The 17,125-nt window shown below is 36.6% G+C and overlaps 1 protein-coding gene across 1 annotated transcript in view; it reads left to right on the top strand.

Moving 5' to 3' along the window:
- LRRC69 (leucine rich repeat containing 69) overlaps window positions 1-16,880 on the top strand; it is a 108,072-nt gene extending 91,192 nt beyond the window's left edge. The window contains 3 exon segments of the mRNA XM_047728133.1: window positions 174-273; window positions 276-352; window positions 16,553-16,880. Coding sequence (XP_047584089.1) covers window positions 174-273; window positions 276-352; window positions 16,553-16,663 — 288 coding nt within the window. The 3' untranslated portion in view covers window positions 16,664-16,880.
- Window positions 16,881-17,125: the final 245 nt, after the last annotated feature.

The raw sequence follows: 17,125 nt of genomic DNA, 5'->3' as shown, positions 1-17,125 counted from the left end.
GAAATGAGTTTATAAGATCAGTCACTAGCAATATAATTTATTAATATATGTATTATGGAAAATTAACAGAAACTGTGAGAAATAGGCCAAAAAAGTATATTAGTGAAATGAGAATAGTTGTAATATAAAATAGTTATCTTAAAAATATCTGAGGAACTGTATTTTTAATCTAGGAAATAACATCAAGATTTATAATGAATGAGCTAGCGGGAAAGAATCCTTTCATAATGCACGTCATAGAACAGCACCCACAGGTCAGGAACATAATCTCTCAGAGAGAAAATGTGCAATATGTGGAAATTACTTTTTAACAATATGGCTGGAATGTGTTGAATTTGTTCCTCCACCAAAGGTAATGGTGCTTTTTGTGTGAATAGAGCCTAAGACCTTCTCTTATTCTTTGTCCTTACCCAAGTCAACCATACTAACTAGATTTTTATCTAAGAATTTACTTCTGTGATTAGTATAATTTTTTTATTGAGCTTTATTGGTACATATGACACATACATTGTGTAAGTTTAAGGTTTATGTAAGGCATGTTGCTTTGGTACATTCATAAATTTGCAAAATGATTACCACCATAGTTATTTCTTTTCTGTGATGAGAACACCTCTAATCTATTAAACTAGCAACATTCGCGTATATGAAACAGTATTATTAACTGTACTTACCAGACTGTGCCCTAGATCCCTAGACTTGTTAGTCTTGTAACTTGAAGTTTGTACCCTTTGACCAACATCTCCCCCATTTCTCCCACTCCAACCAACCACCACTTTACTACTTTACTGTATCTCTGAGTTTGTCTTTTTTAGATATTATAAGTTATATTTTAAGTGTTATTATAAAGTATTTTTCTCTCTGACTTACTTCATTTAGCATAATGCCCTCAAGATCCATCCAATTTGTAGCCAATAGAAGGATTTCCTTTCTCATGGCTGAGTAATATTCCTGTGTGTGTGTGTGTGTGTGTGTGTGTGTGTATATGTATCTCACATCTTTTTTTATCCATCCACTGACAGACATTTAGACTGTTTCCATGTCTTGACTACTCACTGTCATGAGTAGTGCTGCAATGAATATGAGAGTACAGATACCTTTATGAGATAAGTAATTTCAATTTCTTTACATATATACTCAGAAGTGGGATTGCTGGATCACATGGTAGTTTTATTTTTAATTTTTTGAAGAACATGCATACTGTTTTTCATAGTGGCTGTACTAATTTGCACTCCCAACAACAGTGTACTAGAGTTCTTTTTTTCCCATGTTCTTGCCAAAACTTATCTCTTGCCATTTTAATGATAGCTATTGTAACTGGTGAAGCGATGTCTCATTACGGTTTCGATTTGCATTTCCCTGAATGAATAGTGATGTTGAGCACCTTTTCATGTACCTGTTGTCCATTTGTATGTCGTCTTTGAAAAAAATGTCTATTCATTTTCTCTGCCCATTTTGTAATTAGGTAATTGATTTTTGTGCTGTAGGGTTACATGAGTTCTTTATATATTTTGGACACTAACCCTTTTTCACATATATCCTATAAATATTTCCTCTCATTTTATAGGTTGCCTTTTCATTTCACTGAGTTTTCTTTTGCTGTGCAGAATCTTTTTAGTTTGGTGTAGACCCACTTATTTATTTTTCCTTTAATTGTGTTTTTGGTGTTCTATCCAGGAAATCACTTCCAAGACCAAGGTAAAAAGATTTTTCCCTTATGTTTTTTTCTTGGAGTTTTACAGTTTCAATTCTTAAATTTAAATCTTTGTCCATTTTGAGTTTATTTTTATGATTAGTGTAAGATGGGGGTCCAATTTCATTCTTCTACATGTAATTATCCAGTTTTTCCAGTAGTATTGTAGACACTATCTCTTCTCCTTTGAGTATTCTTGCTTGCTTGTCCAACATTTGTTTACTATATATGTGAGGGTTTATTTCTGGGATCTAGATTTTGTTCATTGGCCTAAGTGTCTGTTTTTATTCTTTGGTAAGATACTGTTTTGATTACTATAGGCTTTATTATACAGTTTGAATCAGAAAGTGTGATGGATCCAGGTTTGTTCTATTTTGGAAGGGGGATTCCTTTGGCCGCTATGGATCTTTTGTGGCTTCATCCAAATTTTAGGATTGTTATTTTTCTATTTCTGTGAAAAATGTCATTGGAATTTTTTTTTTATTTTTTTATTTTTTTATTTTTTTTTTTTTAAAGATTTTATTTATTTATTTGACAGAGAGAGATCACAAGTAGACGGAGAGGCAGGCAGAGAGAGAGAGAGAGAGAGAGGGAAGCAGGCACCCTGCTGAGCAGAGAGCCCGATGCGGGACTGATCCCAGGACCCTGAGATCATGACCTGAGCCGAAGGCAGCGGCTAATCCACTGAGCCACCCAGGCGCCCCTGTCATTGGAATTTTGATAGGGATTGCATTAATTTATAGATGGCTTGGGTAATATGATATTTTGACATTAGTTCTTCTGATCAATGAACATGGGATATCTTCCCATTTGTTTTGTACCTTCAGTTTCTTTCATCAAAGTCTTATAGTTTTCAGTGTAGAGTACTTTCACCTTGTTGGCTACATGTATCCCAGAACTTTATTGTTTTTGATGTGCTGGTGAATGAAATTGCTTACTTTATTTCTTTTTGGATGTTTTATTGTTGGTGTACAGAAACACGACTTTTTTTTTTGTATGTTGACTTACTGAATTTATTGATTAGTGTTAGCAGGTTTTTGGAGGAGTCTTTAGGATTTCCTCTACATAATATCATAGCATCTGCAAACAAGGACAGTTATCCTGCTTTCTTTTCTATTAGGGCACCTTTTATTTCATTTTCTAGCCTGATTGTGCTGGCCAGGATTTTCAGTACTCTGTTGAACAGGAGTGAGACTATAGAGAGCTGAGCACAGTGCTTGGTACATATTTTATTTCTGAGAAAGGCTGATGAATCACAAGATCTGGATCTGAAAATCCAGTTCTTCCATTCTATTAGGTTATTAATATATCAAATGTATGTTAGAGAAAAACCTGGCAGAACTGCTGCCAGTGAGGGCTAGTGTCAAGGTAAAATAATGGCTGAAGAGAAATTTAAAGTGAAAACCAGTTGGGACCTGAAAATACCAATAGAAGAGAGAGCTCATCAGTGGAAAATTGAAAATAAAAATGTAAGTTGGTTCTCAAGATGGGAGTAAATCTGTAGTCCTTATTGATTATGTAACCTATCTGTGAATTGTTCACATTATCATCTGGCATTGATAGTTACATTCAAGAGACATTTAATGAGTATAATGTATGCCATATTACTTGGTAAAAGTTGTCCAAAAACTCTGCTTTTCACTGGTCATGACATGAACACCTTGCAGAAGTTGCCATTTTTCTTTTTCCCCCAATGAACATCTTCAGTCGTTCTTAGGGCAAATGTTCTTTCTGTAATAGATTTTTTTTCTTAAAATCATCTGATGAGCTGTTAGTCTCATTTCAAGTAGAGAAGTCACACCTAATGATAGTAACTGGGCCTCCAACAGTTATTTGGTACTGGTGCCTCATATCATACTAAGCATGGTATACCTCAATTAACGTACACATAACCTAACGACACCAGTGTTAATCCAAGTTGCAGAGGAAGCAGGTACTTTGGCTCAATTCACAAAGCTGCTGAGTAGGGTTTCTGTGGAGGAACCCATGTACTTATTCCTTTCTCTTAACCAGACATGGTAGACCATTTTTCCTATGCTTTTCAACACAGTTATATCTCATTTGCTTCAAATGAATTTAAGGCATTTATTGTAAAGAAGCCTTATTCTATCATCATTTATTTACCTACTCAAACTCATGAATTTTTTTTTACTACTACGTGTCAGGTACTTTACCAAGGGCTAGGAACATAGAGCTCCAGCCTCTCAGGAACTTACACGTTCTAAGGAAAGCGGTATAAGAAGGTGATTGGAATCTGACAAAATTAGGCTTGATGACCAGCCGTGCCACTTAACCACCTGAGTCTTCTTAATTTCCCTCTTTGAGGCTAAACTTTCCACTGTAAAATTGCAATAATAAGAATAGTACATATCTCACAGGGCTGGGATGAATGATACATGAGGTTCTGTACAGAAGGTGCTTAGCACAGTACATGCACACTAGTGCATATTAGATACCAGCAGGATAGATATAAAAATTAAGGCCTTCAGACAAGAAAGAATTATTACATTCTTGAGTAAGTACAGTGATGGAGGAATGCACAGGGTGCTCTGAGAAGAAGTCATCTCATTTAACTGGGAACATTCTCTGTCTATCCCTGGGGCCTAACACAGTGATTGTTCTCGGTACTTGAAACGCATAATACATGTTAACATGATTTTAATAAGCTTTGCTTGTAAATGTGCTTTGAGTGATAGGGAAGTATTAGAATAAAGAACCAGTAGACAGGCATTTTTGGTAAGGGAACTCCCTGTGCAAAGGTAACATTGTGCAAGTAAATTACACAGTGAGTGCAGGAAACTCGCAGAGATGGAAGATGACGTTAGAGAGAGAAGCAGGTGTGAAAGGAGGATGGCGCTTGTGTTTGAACTTAATTTTGAAAGGTACTATATTGGTTTGTTACAGTTTGTTACAGCTGCTGTCACAAAGGGCCACAGACTGAGAGGTTTAAACAACAGAAATTTATTTTCTCACGTTTCTGGAGGCTAGAAATATGACACCAAAGTGTCAGAAGGCTTGGTTTCTTTTGTGACTTCTTTCCTTGTCTCATAGATGGCCGTCATCTCTGTGTGTTCACATAATCTTCCCTTTGTACCCATCCATGTCCAAATTTCCTCCTCTTATAAGCACATGGTCACATTGAATTAGGGCCCACCATAATGACCCCATTTTAACATAATTACCATTTTAAGGACCCTACTTCCTAATATAGTCACATTTGGAGGTACAGGGGTTTAAGATTTCAACATCTGAATTTGTGGAGGGCATGTTTCAGCCCATAAGACCTACTTACAGTTGTTGAAACAACAGAGTAGCAAGATGAGGTTTTTAAATTTTTTGACAAAGAGAGGTTAGAGCTAGTGATGGGAATTTAAGAATTGTTTATATGAGATACCCGAAGCCAGGGGAATGAAGATTGCTCAAGAAGACTTATCTGGTGAGGTGAGAAGGTCAGAAGGACAGAACACTTGAGGATGATTATATCAGAGGGATGAACAAAGGCAGGAGTCAGCAAAGGAGATTGCGAAAATATAGTCAGGGAATCGATGAGGGCAAAATCAGGTAGTGCAAGCACAGATTTTCTAGCTATAAAACACAAATATGTGAGAAACAGGATTTTCTCACTTTTTCTTCTGTGGAACTTATCTTCTATTTGGGCCTTCATTCTACTGGAAAACTTATTTTAGTTAATTCCAAGTTTATGTGGTAATTTTATGATGTTTTTGGTTATTTAAGATATAATCTTGATCATTCAGGATTTCCTTCTCCTCCTTTTCTTCCTGTATTATCCAATTTTTGGAGCTCTTGAGTAGTGTCCCAGGTGGGCATCCTCTGAAGTTTATGGTCATCCTGTCAAGACCTCACACGTGGTCCTATCTTCCTGATGGTGTCTGCTCAGTTACCCACTTCCCATTGACCTTTGCTTATCTCTTCTGTGCCCTGTCCTTTTTAGTTCTGATCTTAGAATACCTTTGTCCTGCTTGTCCTTTCCTACCACAGTATTCTCTGGGTGAGATAATTTGGCTGTTCCCTTATTCTGCTATAGGCTCAAGCATGAGTTGGTTAAAGGTGCCAAGCTGAGAGATTCAGAGCTGAGGAGAAAAAACTGGGCTAGAAAATTGGGAGAGGAACATGGTATCCTTTGTGTCATTAATGTCATTAAATAGGAAGCAGGTTCCATTGGTCAGAAACCAAATGAGAACACAGAAATAAAGTCTACAAGTCTTGACTAATCTCCAAGAAATGTATAGTATAAAGGTAGAGTAATAGGATGTTTCCTTGAGGGTGAGGAAGGCTTGAGGAAAGATTTTGAGGATGAGGAAATACATGATTTGTAGGCTGTGGACAGAGATAATAGAAGATGAAACGTAAAATTAGTCTGTGTTTTGTGCTAATTCAGGAAGGGTTTAGTGTTTTGATTATGTGCTGCATACTTTAAGGAATTAATAGGGCTAGAATTGGTTACCACATGATAAGCCTCATCTTTTCCATCACCTTAAGGGATTGAGTAAGCTAAAAAGAGCAGATTTGAAAGTTCTTAAGTAACTAGAAAATGGATAGTGGTGGTACTTTCCCACTTAGAGTATGATTTGTATGTATTTTTTTCCTTCAGTTACCTTTAAGGGGTGCTTACTCTGTGCAAGGTACTGTGCTAGCCTCTAAGCATCCAAAGATGAATAGGACAGTCCATGCCATTGAGGAAATCATGGACTATTTATTTAAAAAACAGTGTGATAAGCATTATAATGAGGTGTTATATACTCCTACTGTGGCATCACAGACAAAGCAAGCAGCTACTTAGGAGTTGTCCCTGTCTGTTCAGGCCGCTATAATGAAATACTACAAACTGAGTGGCTTATAAATGACAGAAATTTATATCTTCCAGTTCTGGAGGCTAAAAGTTGGAGATCAAGGTGCCAGCATGGTTGGTTGAGGGCTCTCTTTTGGGTCACACATTTCTTGTTGTATTCTCACATGTTGGAAGATGCTAGGAAGTCTCTTCTAAGACCCAATCATGATGGCTCTGTCTTCCTGATCTAATCACCCCTCCAAGGCCTCCTCTTCTAAAATCATGACATTAGTCATGAGGACTAACACATGAACTTTGGAAGGACACCAACATTCATCTTATAGCAGGAGGCTTAGGGGAAACTTTTCTGAGGAGGTGATATTTGAGTAACATGAGGTCACAATGTTCGTATTAACTTGATTACTTGGTTTTCATTGCCTCCATTTAGAGGTGAAGCAACTAAATAAGATAAGCAGTTTTTTCATCATAAGTTTCAAATCTTTGAGGTTAGGACTTGAGTTAATGCCTCCTGATAGCCCCTTCAGTTCTCTCTTTGTTGTACTTCTATAGCATACACACTTTTTTATTTTGAACCATAAAAGAAAGTGCAAATAAATTCATTGATTGATGGTTATATAATTATCCACAACAGCTGCCTTCTTATATTTGAAAGACTGTCAGATGGAAGAGAGATGAGGTTTTTCCTCTGTTGACTTATGGTGTGGAACCTAGCATGACTGGCATTCAGGCCAGATGAAGGGAAAAATCCTATGGGATTTTATACAGATGCACACACACATGCACTCATGTGTGTTAATACTGGTCATTACTGAAGAGACAATAAGGGTGGAAGAAAGGATAGGAGAATAACAAGGTTTGGTATATACATAATTTCATTTTAAAAATTAAAAGCAAAGGGCACCTGGGTGGCTCAATTTGTTAAGCATCTGCCTCTGCTTTCGGTTCAAGGTCAGGATCTCAGGGTCCTGGAATCAAGCCCCACATCAGGCTCCCTGCTCAGTGGGGAGCCTGCTTCTCTCTCTGCTGCTCCCTCCAAGCCATATTCTCTCTCTCACAAATAAGTAAATAAAATCCTTAAAAAAATTAAAAGAGGAATAAGAATATCTTTTTATCAATTAAGTATGTCTGAGTGCATTATAAACATAACAGAATGGCATAAAAATATAGCATGGGTTAAAAACTTAATGGTTAAAAAAATAAGTCAGAGACCTAGGTGTGAACACTTTCAAATGGCAGAAAATATTCAGTTATTGAAGAAAGACATGATTCCTCACATTGAAATAGCACATTGGGTGCTAAGGAGAATAAAAAGAACAAATCCATCTCTGGACCATTTTGGTAAAACTGCATTATGACAAAGAGGAGCTATTAAGAGCTAAAAATAAATTTTTAATAAAATAGATCACCTACAAAGAAATGACAATGGACTGAAAGCAGATGCCAGGAAAAAATGGTATAATATCCTCAAGCACTAAGAGAAAATAACTCAAAATCTAGAATTGTATGCCTAGATAAGTTGATAGGCAAAAGACATTGGAAGGTCAAGAAATTCTGAGAAGAAAAAATTTGAAAAGGAAAATTATTTTGCTTTGAAATAGCCACTGATCTTAACTTTATTAAAATAATTGAAAAAATTAAGTAACATTTAGTAAGTTTGTGACAGTGAAAAAAGTATGTAACAATGGAATTAGAATAAGTGTATACTATGAATTTATAAATTATGCCAAATAAATTTAAGGATATTTAAAAATTGGATAAAGAAAATTTAGATTGGGATATACATTACCTGGTACTTGACAGTTAAAACATCTTATTTTAATGGAGTTGTTTAGTTCCCTGTTTCTAGAATAAAATGTGCACAAAATACATGGGATGATAATCAGATTAACCATGTTGGTAAACAGTTGCTTTTTTTTTAATTAATTTTATTTTTTATAAACATATATTTTTATCCCCAGGGGTACAGGTCTGTGAATCACCAGGTTTACACACTTCACAGCACTCACCATAGCACATACCCTCCCCAGTGTCCATAATCCCACCCCCCTCCCAAACCCCCTCCCCCCATCAACCCTCAGTTTGTTTTGTGAGATTAAGAGTCACTTATGGTTTGTCTCCCTCCCAACAGTTGCTTTTATATGTCTTTAGGATTTTATGTTGCTTTTCCACTTAAGTAGGAAGAGATTATACAAAAACTAGTTTGCCTAGAAGCCTTCCTTTCTATTAAAAAAATTTAATATCTTAATTATCTTTTCAGGAATGAAATTTAGAGAATGCTGACCTTTAGAGTAAATACTTTATCATGAAGGGAGAGCCCATTTGATAATGCCAACGTCTGGTTGCTTTGTTGTGCTTTACAGAATGTTCTGTCTCTGCCGGAGTTTGCCATCTGAAGGCACAGTTGAAGAGGGGAGACACTTGATGACAAATGGGTCTTTATTCTTGACATAAAACAACTAGAAACAACCAAATATCAAATTGTAATTGCTTGTATTCAGGTGAATGTGAAATTATGTGGTACTTATGAAGTAATGAGATGAGGACTGAAAAGTAGCTGATGAAAAGTTTTGCTCAATATCAAATATTAACCTTTACCATAATTCATCCAGATGCTATTGTGTTTTTCCAAATGTTACAGCTCTTGCCATCTGAGTTAAACAAGTCCTTAGCAATGATAGAATTATCAATAATTTCAGTATAGTAGATATTTAAGTATTAACTGCTAATGATATAAATCTTAAAATAGCAACAAAAGCTAATCCTTTTAGTTACTATCAGCTTGGGCCATATTTGAACTGGTAACTTAGAGGTAACCTAAATAGTCTCATAAAATCTTTTCCAAACACTTAAGAATGATCCTGGGCCCAAGATATGCATTTGATAGTTTTCATTTTGTACAGTTACATTGGTTGAACTTAACATTTCCCCAGATACCTTTAAAGTTGAAGAGTTTAGGGAGGGAACCATTTGGAACATGAACTCTCAACCCTGTGTTGAATGATGTAATGTAATTAAAACTACCCTCAAAAGAGATTAGATTGAGTAGGTTTCACTACAAATGAGTGAAAATGCTGATCTACTCTATGAAAATAAATGAAAATTTGTGACCTTAATTCCTTTTTTATGACAAGCTGCCAGTAATGAAACATAAGATTACATTTAATAATTTTACTCATTACTTATAGAGCAAAATCTTACTTTGCAGTAAAAAGTTATTACTGTTTAGATACCACTGACATTCATTTATGAAACTGATCATTTCAGCCAGCCAACTGTGAAAATGAATGTAGGTTTTAAAACATTTATGCAGTGGTTAGTCAATTTAATGTACATTAGGCACTAAGAGGATCAGAAGGCATCACATTTCTAATTCTAAACAGTCGTGAAAGTAATATGTATTTATTATTCAGAAAAATTGAAATGGTGTGAATGTTCTTTATTATTTTATTCAGAAAATAGCAAAACAGTTATAATATAAATGAACTCACACACTGTATCTTGATTACTTCTACTCCTATGGGAACTCATTGAATTTTCTTTTCTCTTTAGAAAATTCTCCCTTTTGTTCTTAAACTGCTGGGTAGAATCACAGTTGTATTCAATATCTATGATTATTTTTTCTTCTAAAGAATCTCAAATTGCATTCAATTTCTGCACCTTTGTCTGGACCATTTTGTGTCCCCAAAATGTTTGAACCTCTCACGTGAAATTCAAAAGACACTGATTACGCAGACATGGTGTTGGAGAGCAGGATCCACTCTGTAGAGGAGAGACTGCTGCTTAGCTGGATGCGTGGCTGGGACATAAGCAGAGATTTCTTCCTGGTTTCTGCTCTTACCACAGTCCAAAGTGCCCTACAGGCAGAATGACCATGTCATGTATTACTTCAGCCAAGATGCTTTTGCGAGTGAAAGTGAACATTATTAATAAGCTAGAAAACCAGCAAGAAATCAGGACTGTCCTGGGCAAATCTGAATGTGTGGCTCCCCTTCTTAAATGGAGCAGTTAACTTTAGAGTAGTGCTCATCGCTGGCTTTTCTCACTGCTGGTGTGGAGAGTTGTCATTCTTAGATTTTTAAAAATTCTTTTCAGTCACTCTGTAAATATTTGAAGTCCTGCTTTAAACAGGAAACTCCGGTTCCAAGTACAGGGCAGATAAGTAGGGGAACTAGTTGGTCCCAAATGGTTTAAAATCTAAGAGCTTAAACTCTAAAGATGAAAAAGACATTAGCAATACAAACTAAATGTTAAATGTGTGGTAAGAGCTTTAGTGCTTCAAAGTGGAAGACGAGATCATTGTAAGCTGTCTGGCCTGGAAGGTACCCAAAAGATGCTGTGACTTTACAAGGTAAAATTCAGATACATGGAGAAGGAGGCAGAGGGGATATTTTAGAAGAGAATGATATGGAGGAGAATGGATCTTGTTCATAGGGCAGTGAATCAGTTAAGTTAGTTCATGGAATGGGAGGAGACATTATTTAAAAAAATGAGGTCAAATTCTATAAACCTGTCAAAGGGTAGAATAAGGAGTTTGAACTTGATCCCATTTGGAAATGGAGTCCTACTAAATGTGGACAAGTCAATGATATAAAGAAAGATGTATTTTAGAAGGAATCATTTGACAGTACTGTTCAGGATTAATTGGAGGTTGAAGAGAAGGGAAGATGAAGAAAAGAGACCAATTAGTGGTTGCCCGGTGTGGGTGTAAGGTGTATCATTAGCAAATGCAAGGAAACAGCTTCCCTGGGAGGAGGATGGATGATGGAACTTGATTGATTGGATAAGGGAAACTGCAGAAGGGTGTGAAGGAGAAAAACCAGGGAACTCCTGAGGGAGCTGATCTGGGAGGCCAAACCCCAAGTTTTATCACAGACATACTGAGTTTCAAGTGTTGTGCGGGTAATTCACTTGAATATATTTAGCCGGTTGCAGATAGATCAGAACAGCAAAGCAGTGTACTTCTGTGCGTTATCTGAAACTGTGTGCAATTTCCAACAACTGTTTATTCTTTCAGAGAATTCTGCATATTGTTATTAAACCACAGCCAGAATCCTACGCTGGTGGAAGAAGCTAGGAGGAATACTCTGACTAACACCGAGTAGGAGTTCAGTGAACTTAATGTCTAGTTCTCTCTCTAGCCTGAATTCTGAGGCTTAAGCTAAACCACCTTTCTTCTCTTTATATCTGGACTAATTTCCTTATCTGGGCAATGAAGGGATTAGACCAAAGCCTCTCCTAGCTTCACAGTGTCTGAGGGGCTGTCATAGTCATGCTCTTCATGGTCCTGCTAATTTGGATCATGAGACCGGTATTAGTTTCCCATTGCTGCTGTAACAAATTGCCATAAACTTGGTTTCCTAACAAAAATTTATGATGTCACAGTTCAGTAGAAGGTCCGAAGTCCAACACGAGTCTCACTGAGCTAAAAACAAGGTGTCAGTAGGGCTGCATTGCTTTCTGGAGACTCTAGGGGACGATCCATTTTCTTGTTCTTTCCAGCTTTTAGAGGTCACTGACATTCCTTGGCTCAAAGCCAACATTGGCAGGACTGTCCTTCTCACATCACATCACTTGGATCTTCTCTTCTGTCTCCCTCTTCCACTTTTAACAATCTGTGTCATGAAATTGGGCCCACCTAGATAATACAGAATAAATATGTACCTCTCGAGGTCCTTGTATTAATCATACCTGTAAAGTCCCTTCTGCAATGTAGGGTTAACATACATATTCACAGATTCCAGGCATTAGGACATGAACCTCTTTGCAAGGGGGGTTCAGATATTACTCTGCCTACTATGATACTTTTCTGAAGAAAACAGGAAACCATCTTACTCTTTTCTTATGCTTTCTGGTTCATGTAATACTGAAACCTTATTCAAAGCTTCGCTTTATACTGTGATATTAATATATATTTTGACAATTTTTTATTTCTCAGTTTAAAACATGACAGTAATTGTCACTGATAAAGCATGTGTTGAATTTTTTTAAAAACTCAATTCCACCATTCAAAAAATACAAAACTTAGTAAATGTATGTTTTTAAACTTAAAATATAAAACTGCTTTTTCCTAAAATAGGGAGAGGATGTAATCATGTATTCATTTGCTTTAGGAAATAATGCATTTGGCTATACATAGTGAAGGGTGAAAAATTAGACTAGTATATTTTCACATTTTAAAGCTTTTTGCTATAAAGATACTTCAGAATAAAAGCATGTCTAATCATAGACAATTCCTTTTCCTTTTCTAACTTCAGCTTGACAGAAAGAAGATTTTAGATATTTCAATTTCTCTCTGTAAACAACAACCAAAGCAGTAATTATCTTCCACAGAATCTTGAAGTTATGTTAATTGAGGCCTGTGAAGAGAGGTCCTCTATAAGAGGTTGTGTCATTATTCTTTTGTAACATGCTCAAATGGGCAAGTGTCATACTGGTAGAAACCATTGTGATGAAGCCACAAATGGGCATAGAAATTTAAATGGATATCAGCACGTCAGGCATTTGAGACTTTCTTTTTTCTTTCTTTTCTTTTTTTTATGAAAACATTACTGTGTCCAGTGATTCTAGATGGAAAAGTATGTTCTCAAGGAATTATGTTGAGTTCATTTTTCTTTTTTTTTTTATTTTTATTTTTATTTATTTATTTTTAAAGATTTTATTTATTTATTTGAAAGAGAGAGATCAAAAGTAGGCAGAGAGGCAGACAGAGAGAGCGGGGAAGCGGCTCCCTGCTGAACAGAGAGCCCAATGTGGGGCTCGATCCCAGGACCCTGGGACCATGACCTGAGCTGAAGGCAGAGGTTTTAACCCACTGAGCCACCCAGGTGCCCCGAGTTCATTTTTCTTAGTAAAATTTCAAACAATTCACAGTACTGAGAGATATCAGAAATAGTAATTATTAAGTCATACAATAATTACAAGCAAAGTTTCATATTCAGTACAAAACTGATAATGGTCCTTGATAAAATAAACTTCTAAAAAATGAAACAAAACATTTTATTCTAATTAACTAAACTTTGATACCCTAAGAAGGGGAAAGAGGGATACAGAAGCTTTGCATTCCTTCTTGCAACAAGAGCCAATCCAAACCCTGCCCATACAGTTTCTTAATGACACAAGGAGAAATGGCTAAAACCACAGTGGAAATGGAAAATGTCTTTAATCATTTCTGTTGTAAACTTCTTACCTCATGGAGAAACTGGACAAAGCAAATCAGATTAACTGTATGGCTCCACTTGTTTCCTTGGTTTATGTTTGCCTTTCTTTCTGTAAACTCCTCTTGGTTCATGGCTGTACTCTTTTTGTTCTAGTTTCTTAAATAGCCGCTAAGTGAAGTGTTTTAGTGTGATTTATTTTGACAGCCCTTAGTTCTAGATGAAATGTGTTACAGTAGTAAGCAGGGTTAGCTGGTTGGACCCATATGCAAAGCAGAAAAAACACATTTAGCTTTTGAGCACAATTTCTACACTTAGCTATTACAATCCAGTCAATCGCTATGATCTCATATAGATTTAAAATACTGTATATAATGTGTGTATCATTGGAAAACTTTATGAATTCTTCTTACCTCTAGACTAATGTATTCATTTATTGTTGATAGTCCATGCTTCAGTATTTTATGGTCTATTTATTGTTTATACTGTATTGTTTCCCCAATACAATATGCACATTCTTGAACTTATGCTCTCACTTCTCACTCTTTTTCAGTGTCCTTTCATGTCCTTTCCAGGTAGTCACACCCTGGTCATCCTTCAAATCCCAGCTCACCATTTTCTTACACTGCAAAATTTTGCTTAATGTGCAGCCTATGGTGGTGTCTCCCTTCTCTGAATTAATATAGAACCTATCATGGTGTTGAACCGTATGTTTCTAGTTATATTTTGTGTTTACATATTAGCTTTCCAACTAGATACTGAAAAGATTCTTTGAGGCAGAGATTATTTGTTATTTATATCTTTGTATTCTTGGAACTTTGCTTAATGTGGTTCAGATTTTAGGTTGCTTATAATTTGTCAGAATTTTTGGTTGCAAGTTAAAGAAACCCAACTTATGCACTAGTTAACTAACTAACCAACTAACTAACTAATAATGAGTAATAAACAAGGCCTAGGAATGGGTCTGTCTAAAAAGTTAGTCATGCTGGGTCAGGTAACCCAAATTTATCATCAGGAATCTGTCCTTCTATGTGTATTATCTCTGCTTTCCTTTGTCCTGGTTTTGCACTCATTGTACCCTACACTATGCCCTCTGGTAATAGAGGGAGAGCTTCTTTCTCTTAGTAGATCCAGGGAAAGCCCTAGGGCTGATGTTCTTTGACTTTATGGACTCTCTTGGGTTATGTGCCAGGCTTGAGTTACATGGCTAAGTCTTGAGCCAGGGGGTGGGATCAGTTATCTTCTCTCTTCCATAAAATAAACACTGGAATTGGGACGCCTGGGTGGCTCAGTTGGTTAAGCCGCTGCCTTCGGCTCAGGTCATGATCCCAGAGTCCTGGGATCGAGTCCCACATCGGGCTCCTTGTTCTGTGGGGAGCCTGCTTCTCCCTCTGCCTCTGCCTGCCGCTCTGTCTGCCTGTGCTCGCTCGCTCTCTCTCTCTCTGACAAATAAATAAATAAAATCTTTAAAAAAAAATAAACACTGGAATCAGTGAAGGGGTGGTTCTCAAAAGGAAAAGACAGGCTTTTATGCCAGCAGAATAGGGAATAGATGCTGGATAAACAAAAATAAGATACTGAATCGAGATTTCAGTAAATATTTGCTGATTGATCAGCTAAACTTCCTTTTAGGAATAAAGTCAGATTTGTTGAGAGTCTATACCATTTTCCACCTTAATCCCAGATATTTTATCATTAGAAAGTGCCATGTATCCTCTGAGCACTTCATAGTCATGGTTGGAGGGATGAAAAGGTGATATCACATATGACTTTGACTTCTCCACTGATTTACCACCAAGGTTGGAAGGCTATTACTTTCTCAAGGGTGGATTTATAACTGTGCTTAGGTATTTGAGCCTTTAAATGGGCCCTCACTGTTCTTTTGTGGAAGAGGGAACAAAACAGTAATGAAATCTCTCACTGTGGATTGTGATGATGACAGCCCAATGGGTTCATGATAAAAGCAAGTGGCACTGTCAACGAGTTACACTATTAGTTGTGTGACTGTTTTGGATTCTTTGACTGAGAGCTATGTTGACTTCAGAGGTTGTTTATAAAGCATACAGATGGTAAGCTTTTGAAGTTGCCATTATTTCCAGCATTAGTGGTGAAGACATGTATGCTAAGATGGCTAACAAGGTTTTTGACTGCCTATTTTGTGCATTAAGAATGAAAAACAGATTTGAAGTACAGAATTTTAAGTCACGCATTGGGCAAATTGTCTGAAATCTAGCCAATCTTAATGAACATTTTATGCATAGTGAGCAAAGAATATTAAGATTAATTTCCATGGGCAAATGGATGGTGGACAAGCCAAACCAAGATATCCGTTGGGGAGTTCAATAAAGGTCTGCTGATTGATCAATTTAACATCCCTATAGGGCAGAACTCAGGTTTGTGTGGATTCTGTATCATTTTTTACTTTCGTCTGAAACTCATTATGGTTAGACTGAGTAATAATATATTTGGGTAAAAGCATAGATAATCCTTTATCATTTGAATTTTGTTAAATTTTTTTGAAGATTTAATTATTTTGGAGAGGGAGAGAATGGGAGGAGGGACAGAGGGAAAGGAAGAGAGGGAATCTCAAGCAGACGCTTCACTGAGCCCGCCATGGAGCTGGACCTCAGGACCCTGAGATCATGACCTGAACTGAAACCAAGAGTCAGACACTCCGCTGACTGAAGCACCCAGACCCCCCCTTTGTTTAGTTTTGAAGATGCCTTTCTTAGCTAGTTAATTTATTTGTGTGTGGGAAAAGAGCAAATCAAGCATAAATAGAATAGTGTGCCCTTTAGAAGTTAATGATATGAAATCTCAGAGAAAGTTAATGTTTATTTTATTCAAAAATATTTATTGAGTACTGCTTTAATTTTATTTTTAATCTTTACCTTTTAGAACTGGAAGATAAGCAGAAATCTACAGCTGGTACCTCTTCGAATATTAATTTGTTCTTACAAATGTTTTAATCAACGTGGCCCTAACCTCTTTGGAATTGCTCAAGTGTAGAGTCGGTGAGCAGCTCATTTAGAGTCTCACATGACTTGCGCCCCCGCCCAGGCTCTGCACACGGAGTCAGATTATACCCTACTTATGACACCATACTGTGTCTCTTCTTTTTGCCAGCACATTAAACAAAGGAAGAAAAATAATTTACTTGTAAAGATCCCAATTTAACCGCTATACTCTACCTTTAGCTTGCTTAGACTCTAGGTGTGCTGTTTCTTCTTCGATTTAAAAACAAAATAAAGAATGGAAAAATAAAGATCTGTGTGGCAAGTGAGTGTTATATTTTCCTGTCATTTGATGGCCACCGCCCTCCTTTTCTAGATAAGTGTTAAGAGACTTTGATGGGGACAAGTATTTATTTTATGCATGTTTTGCAATCGAAAGAGAATTACTTTTTAGTGCGAGTTGTATCACATTTGTATGATTTCAGCTGAGTTCTTATTTTTAAGAGGCACTAACGTC

The sequence above is a fragment of the Lutra lutra genome, chromosome 4, assembly GCF_902655055.1.
Source record: "Lutra lutra chromosome 4, mLutLut1.2, whole genome shotgun sequence".
In the NCBI taxonomy this organism is placed as follows: Eukaryota; Metazoa; Chordata; class Mammalia; order Carnivora; family Mustelidae; genus Lutra; species Lutra lutra.
This window is presented reverse-complemented; position numbering and strand designations above follow the sequence as displayed.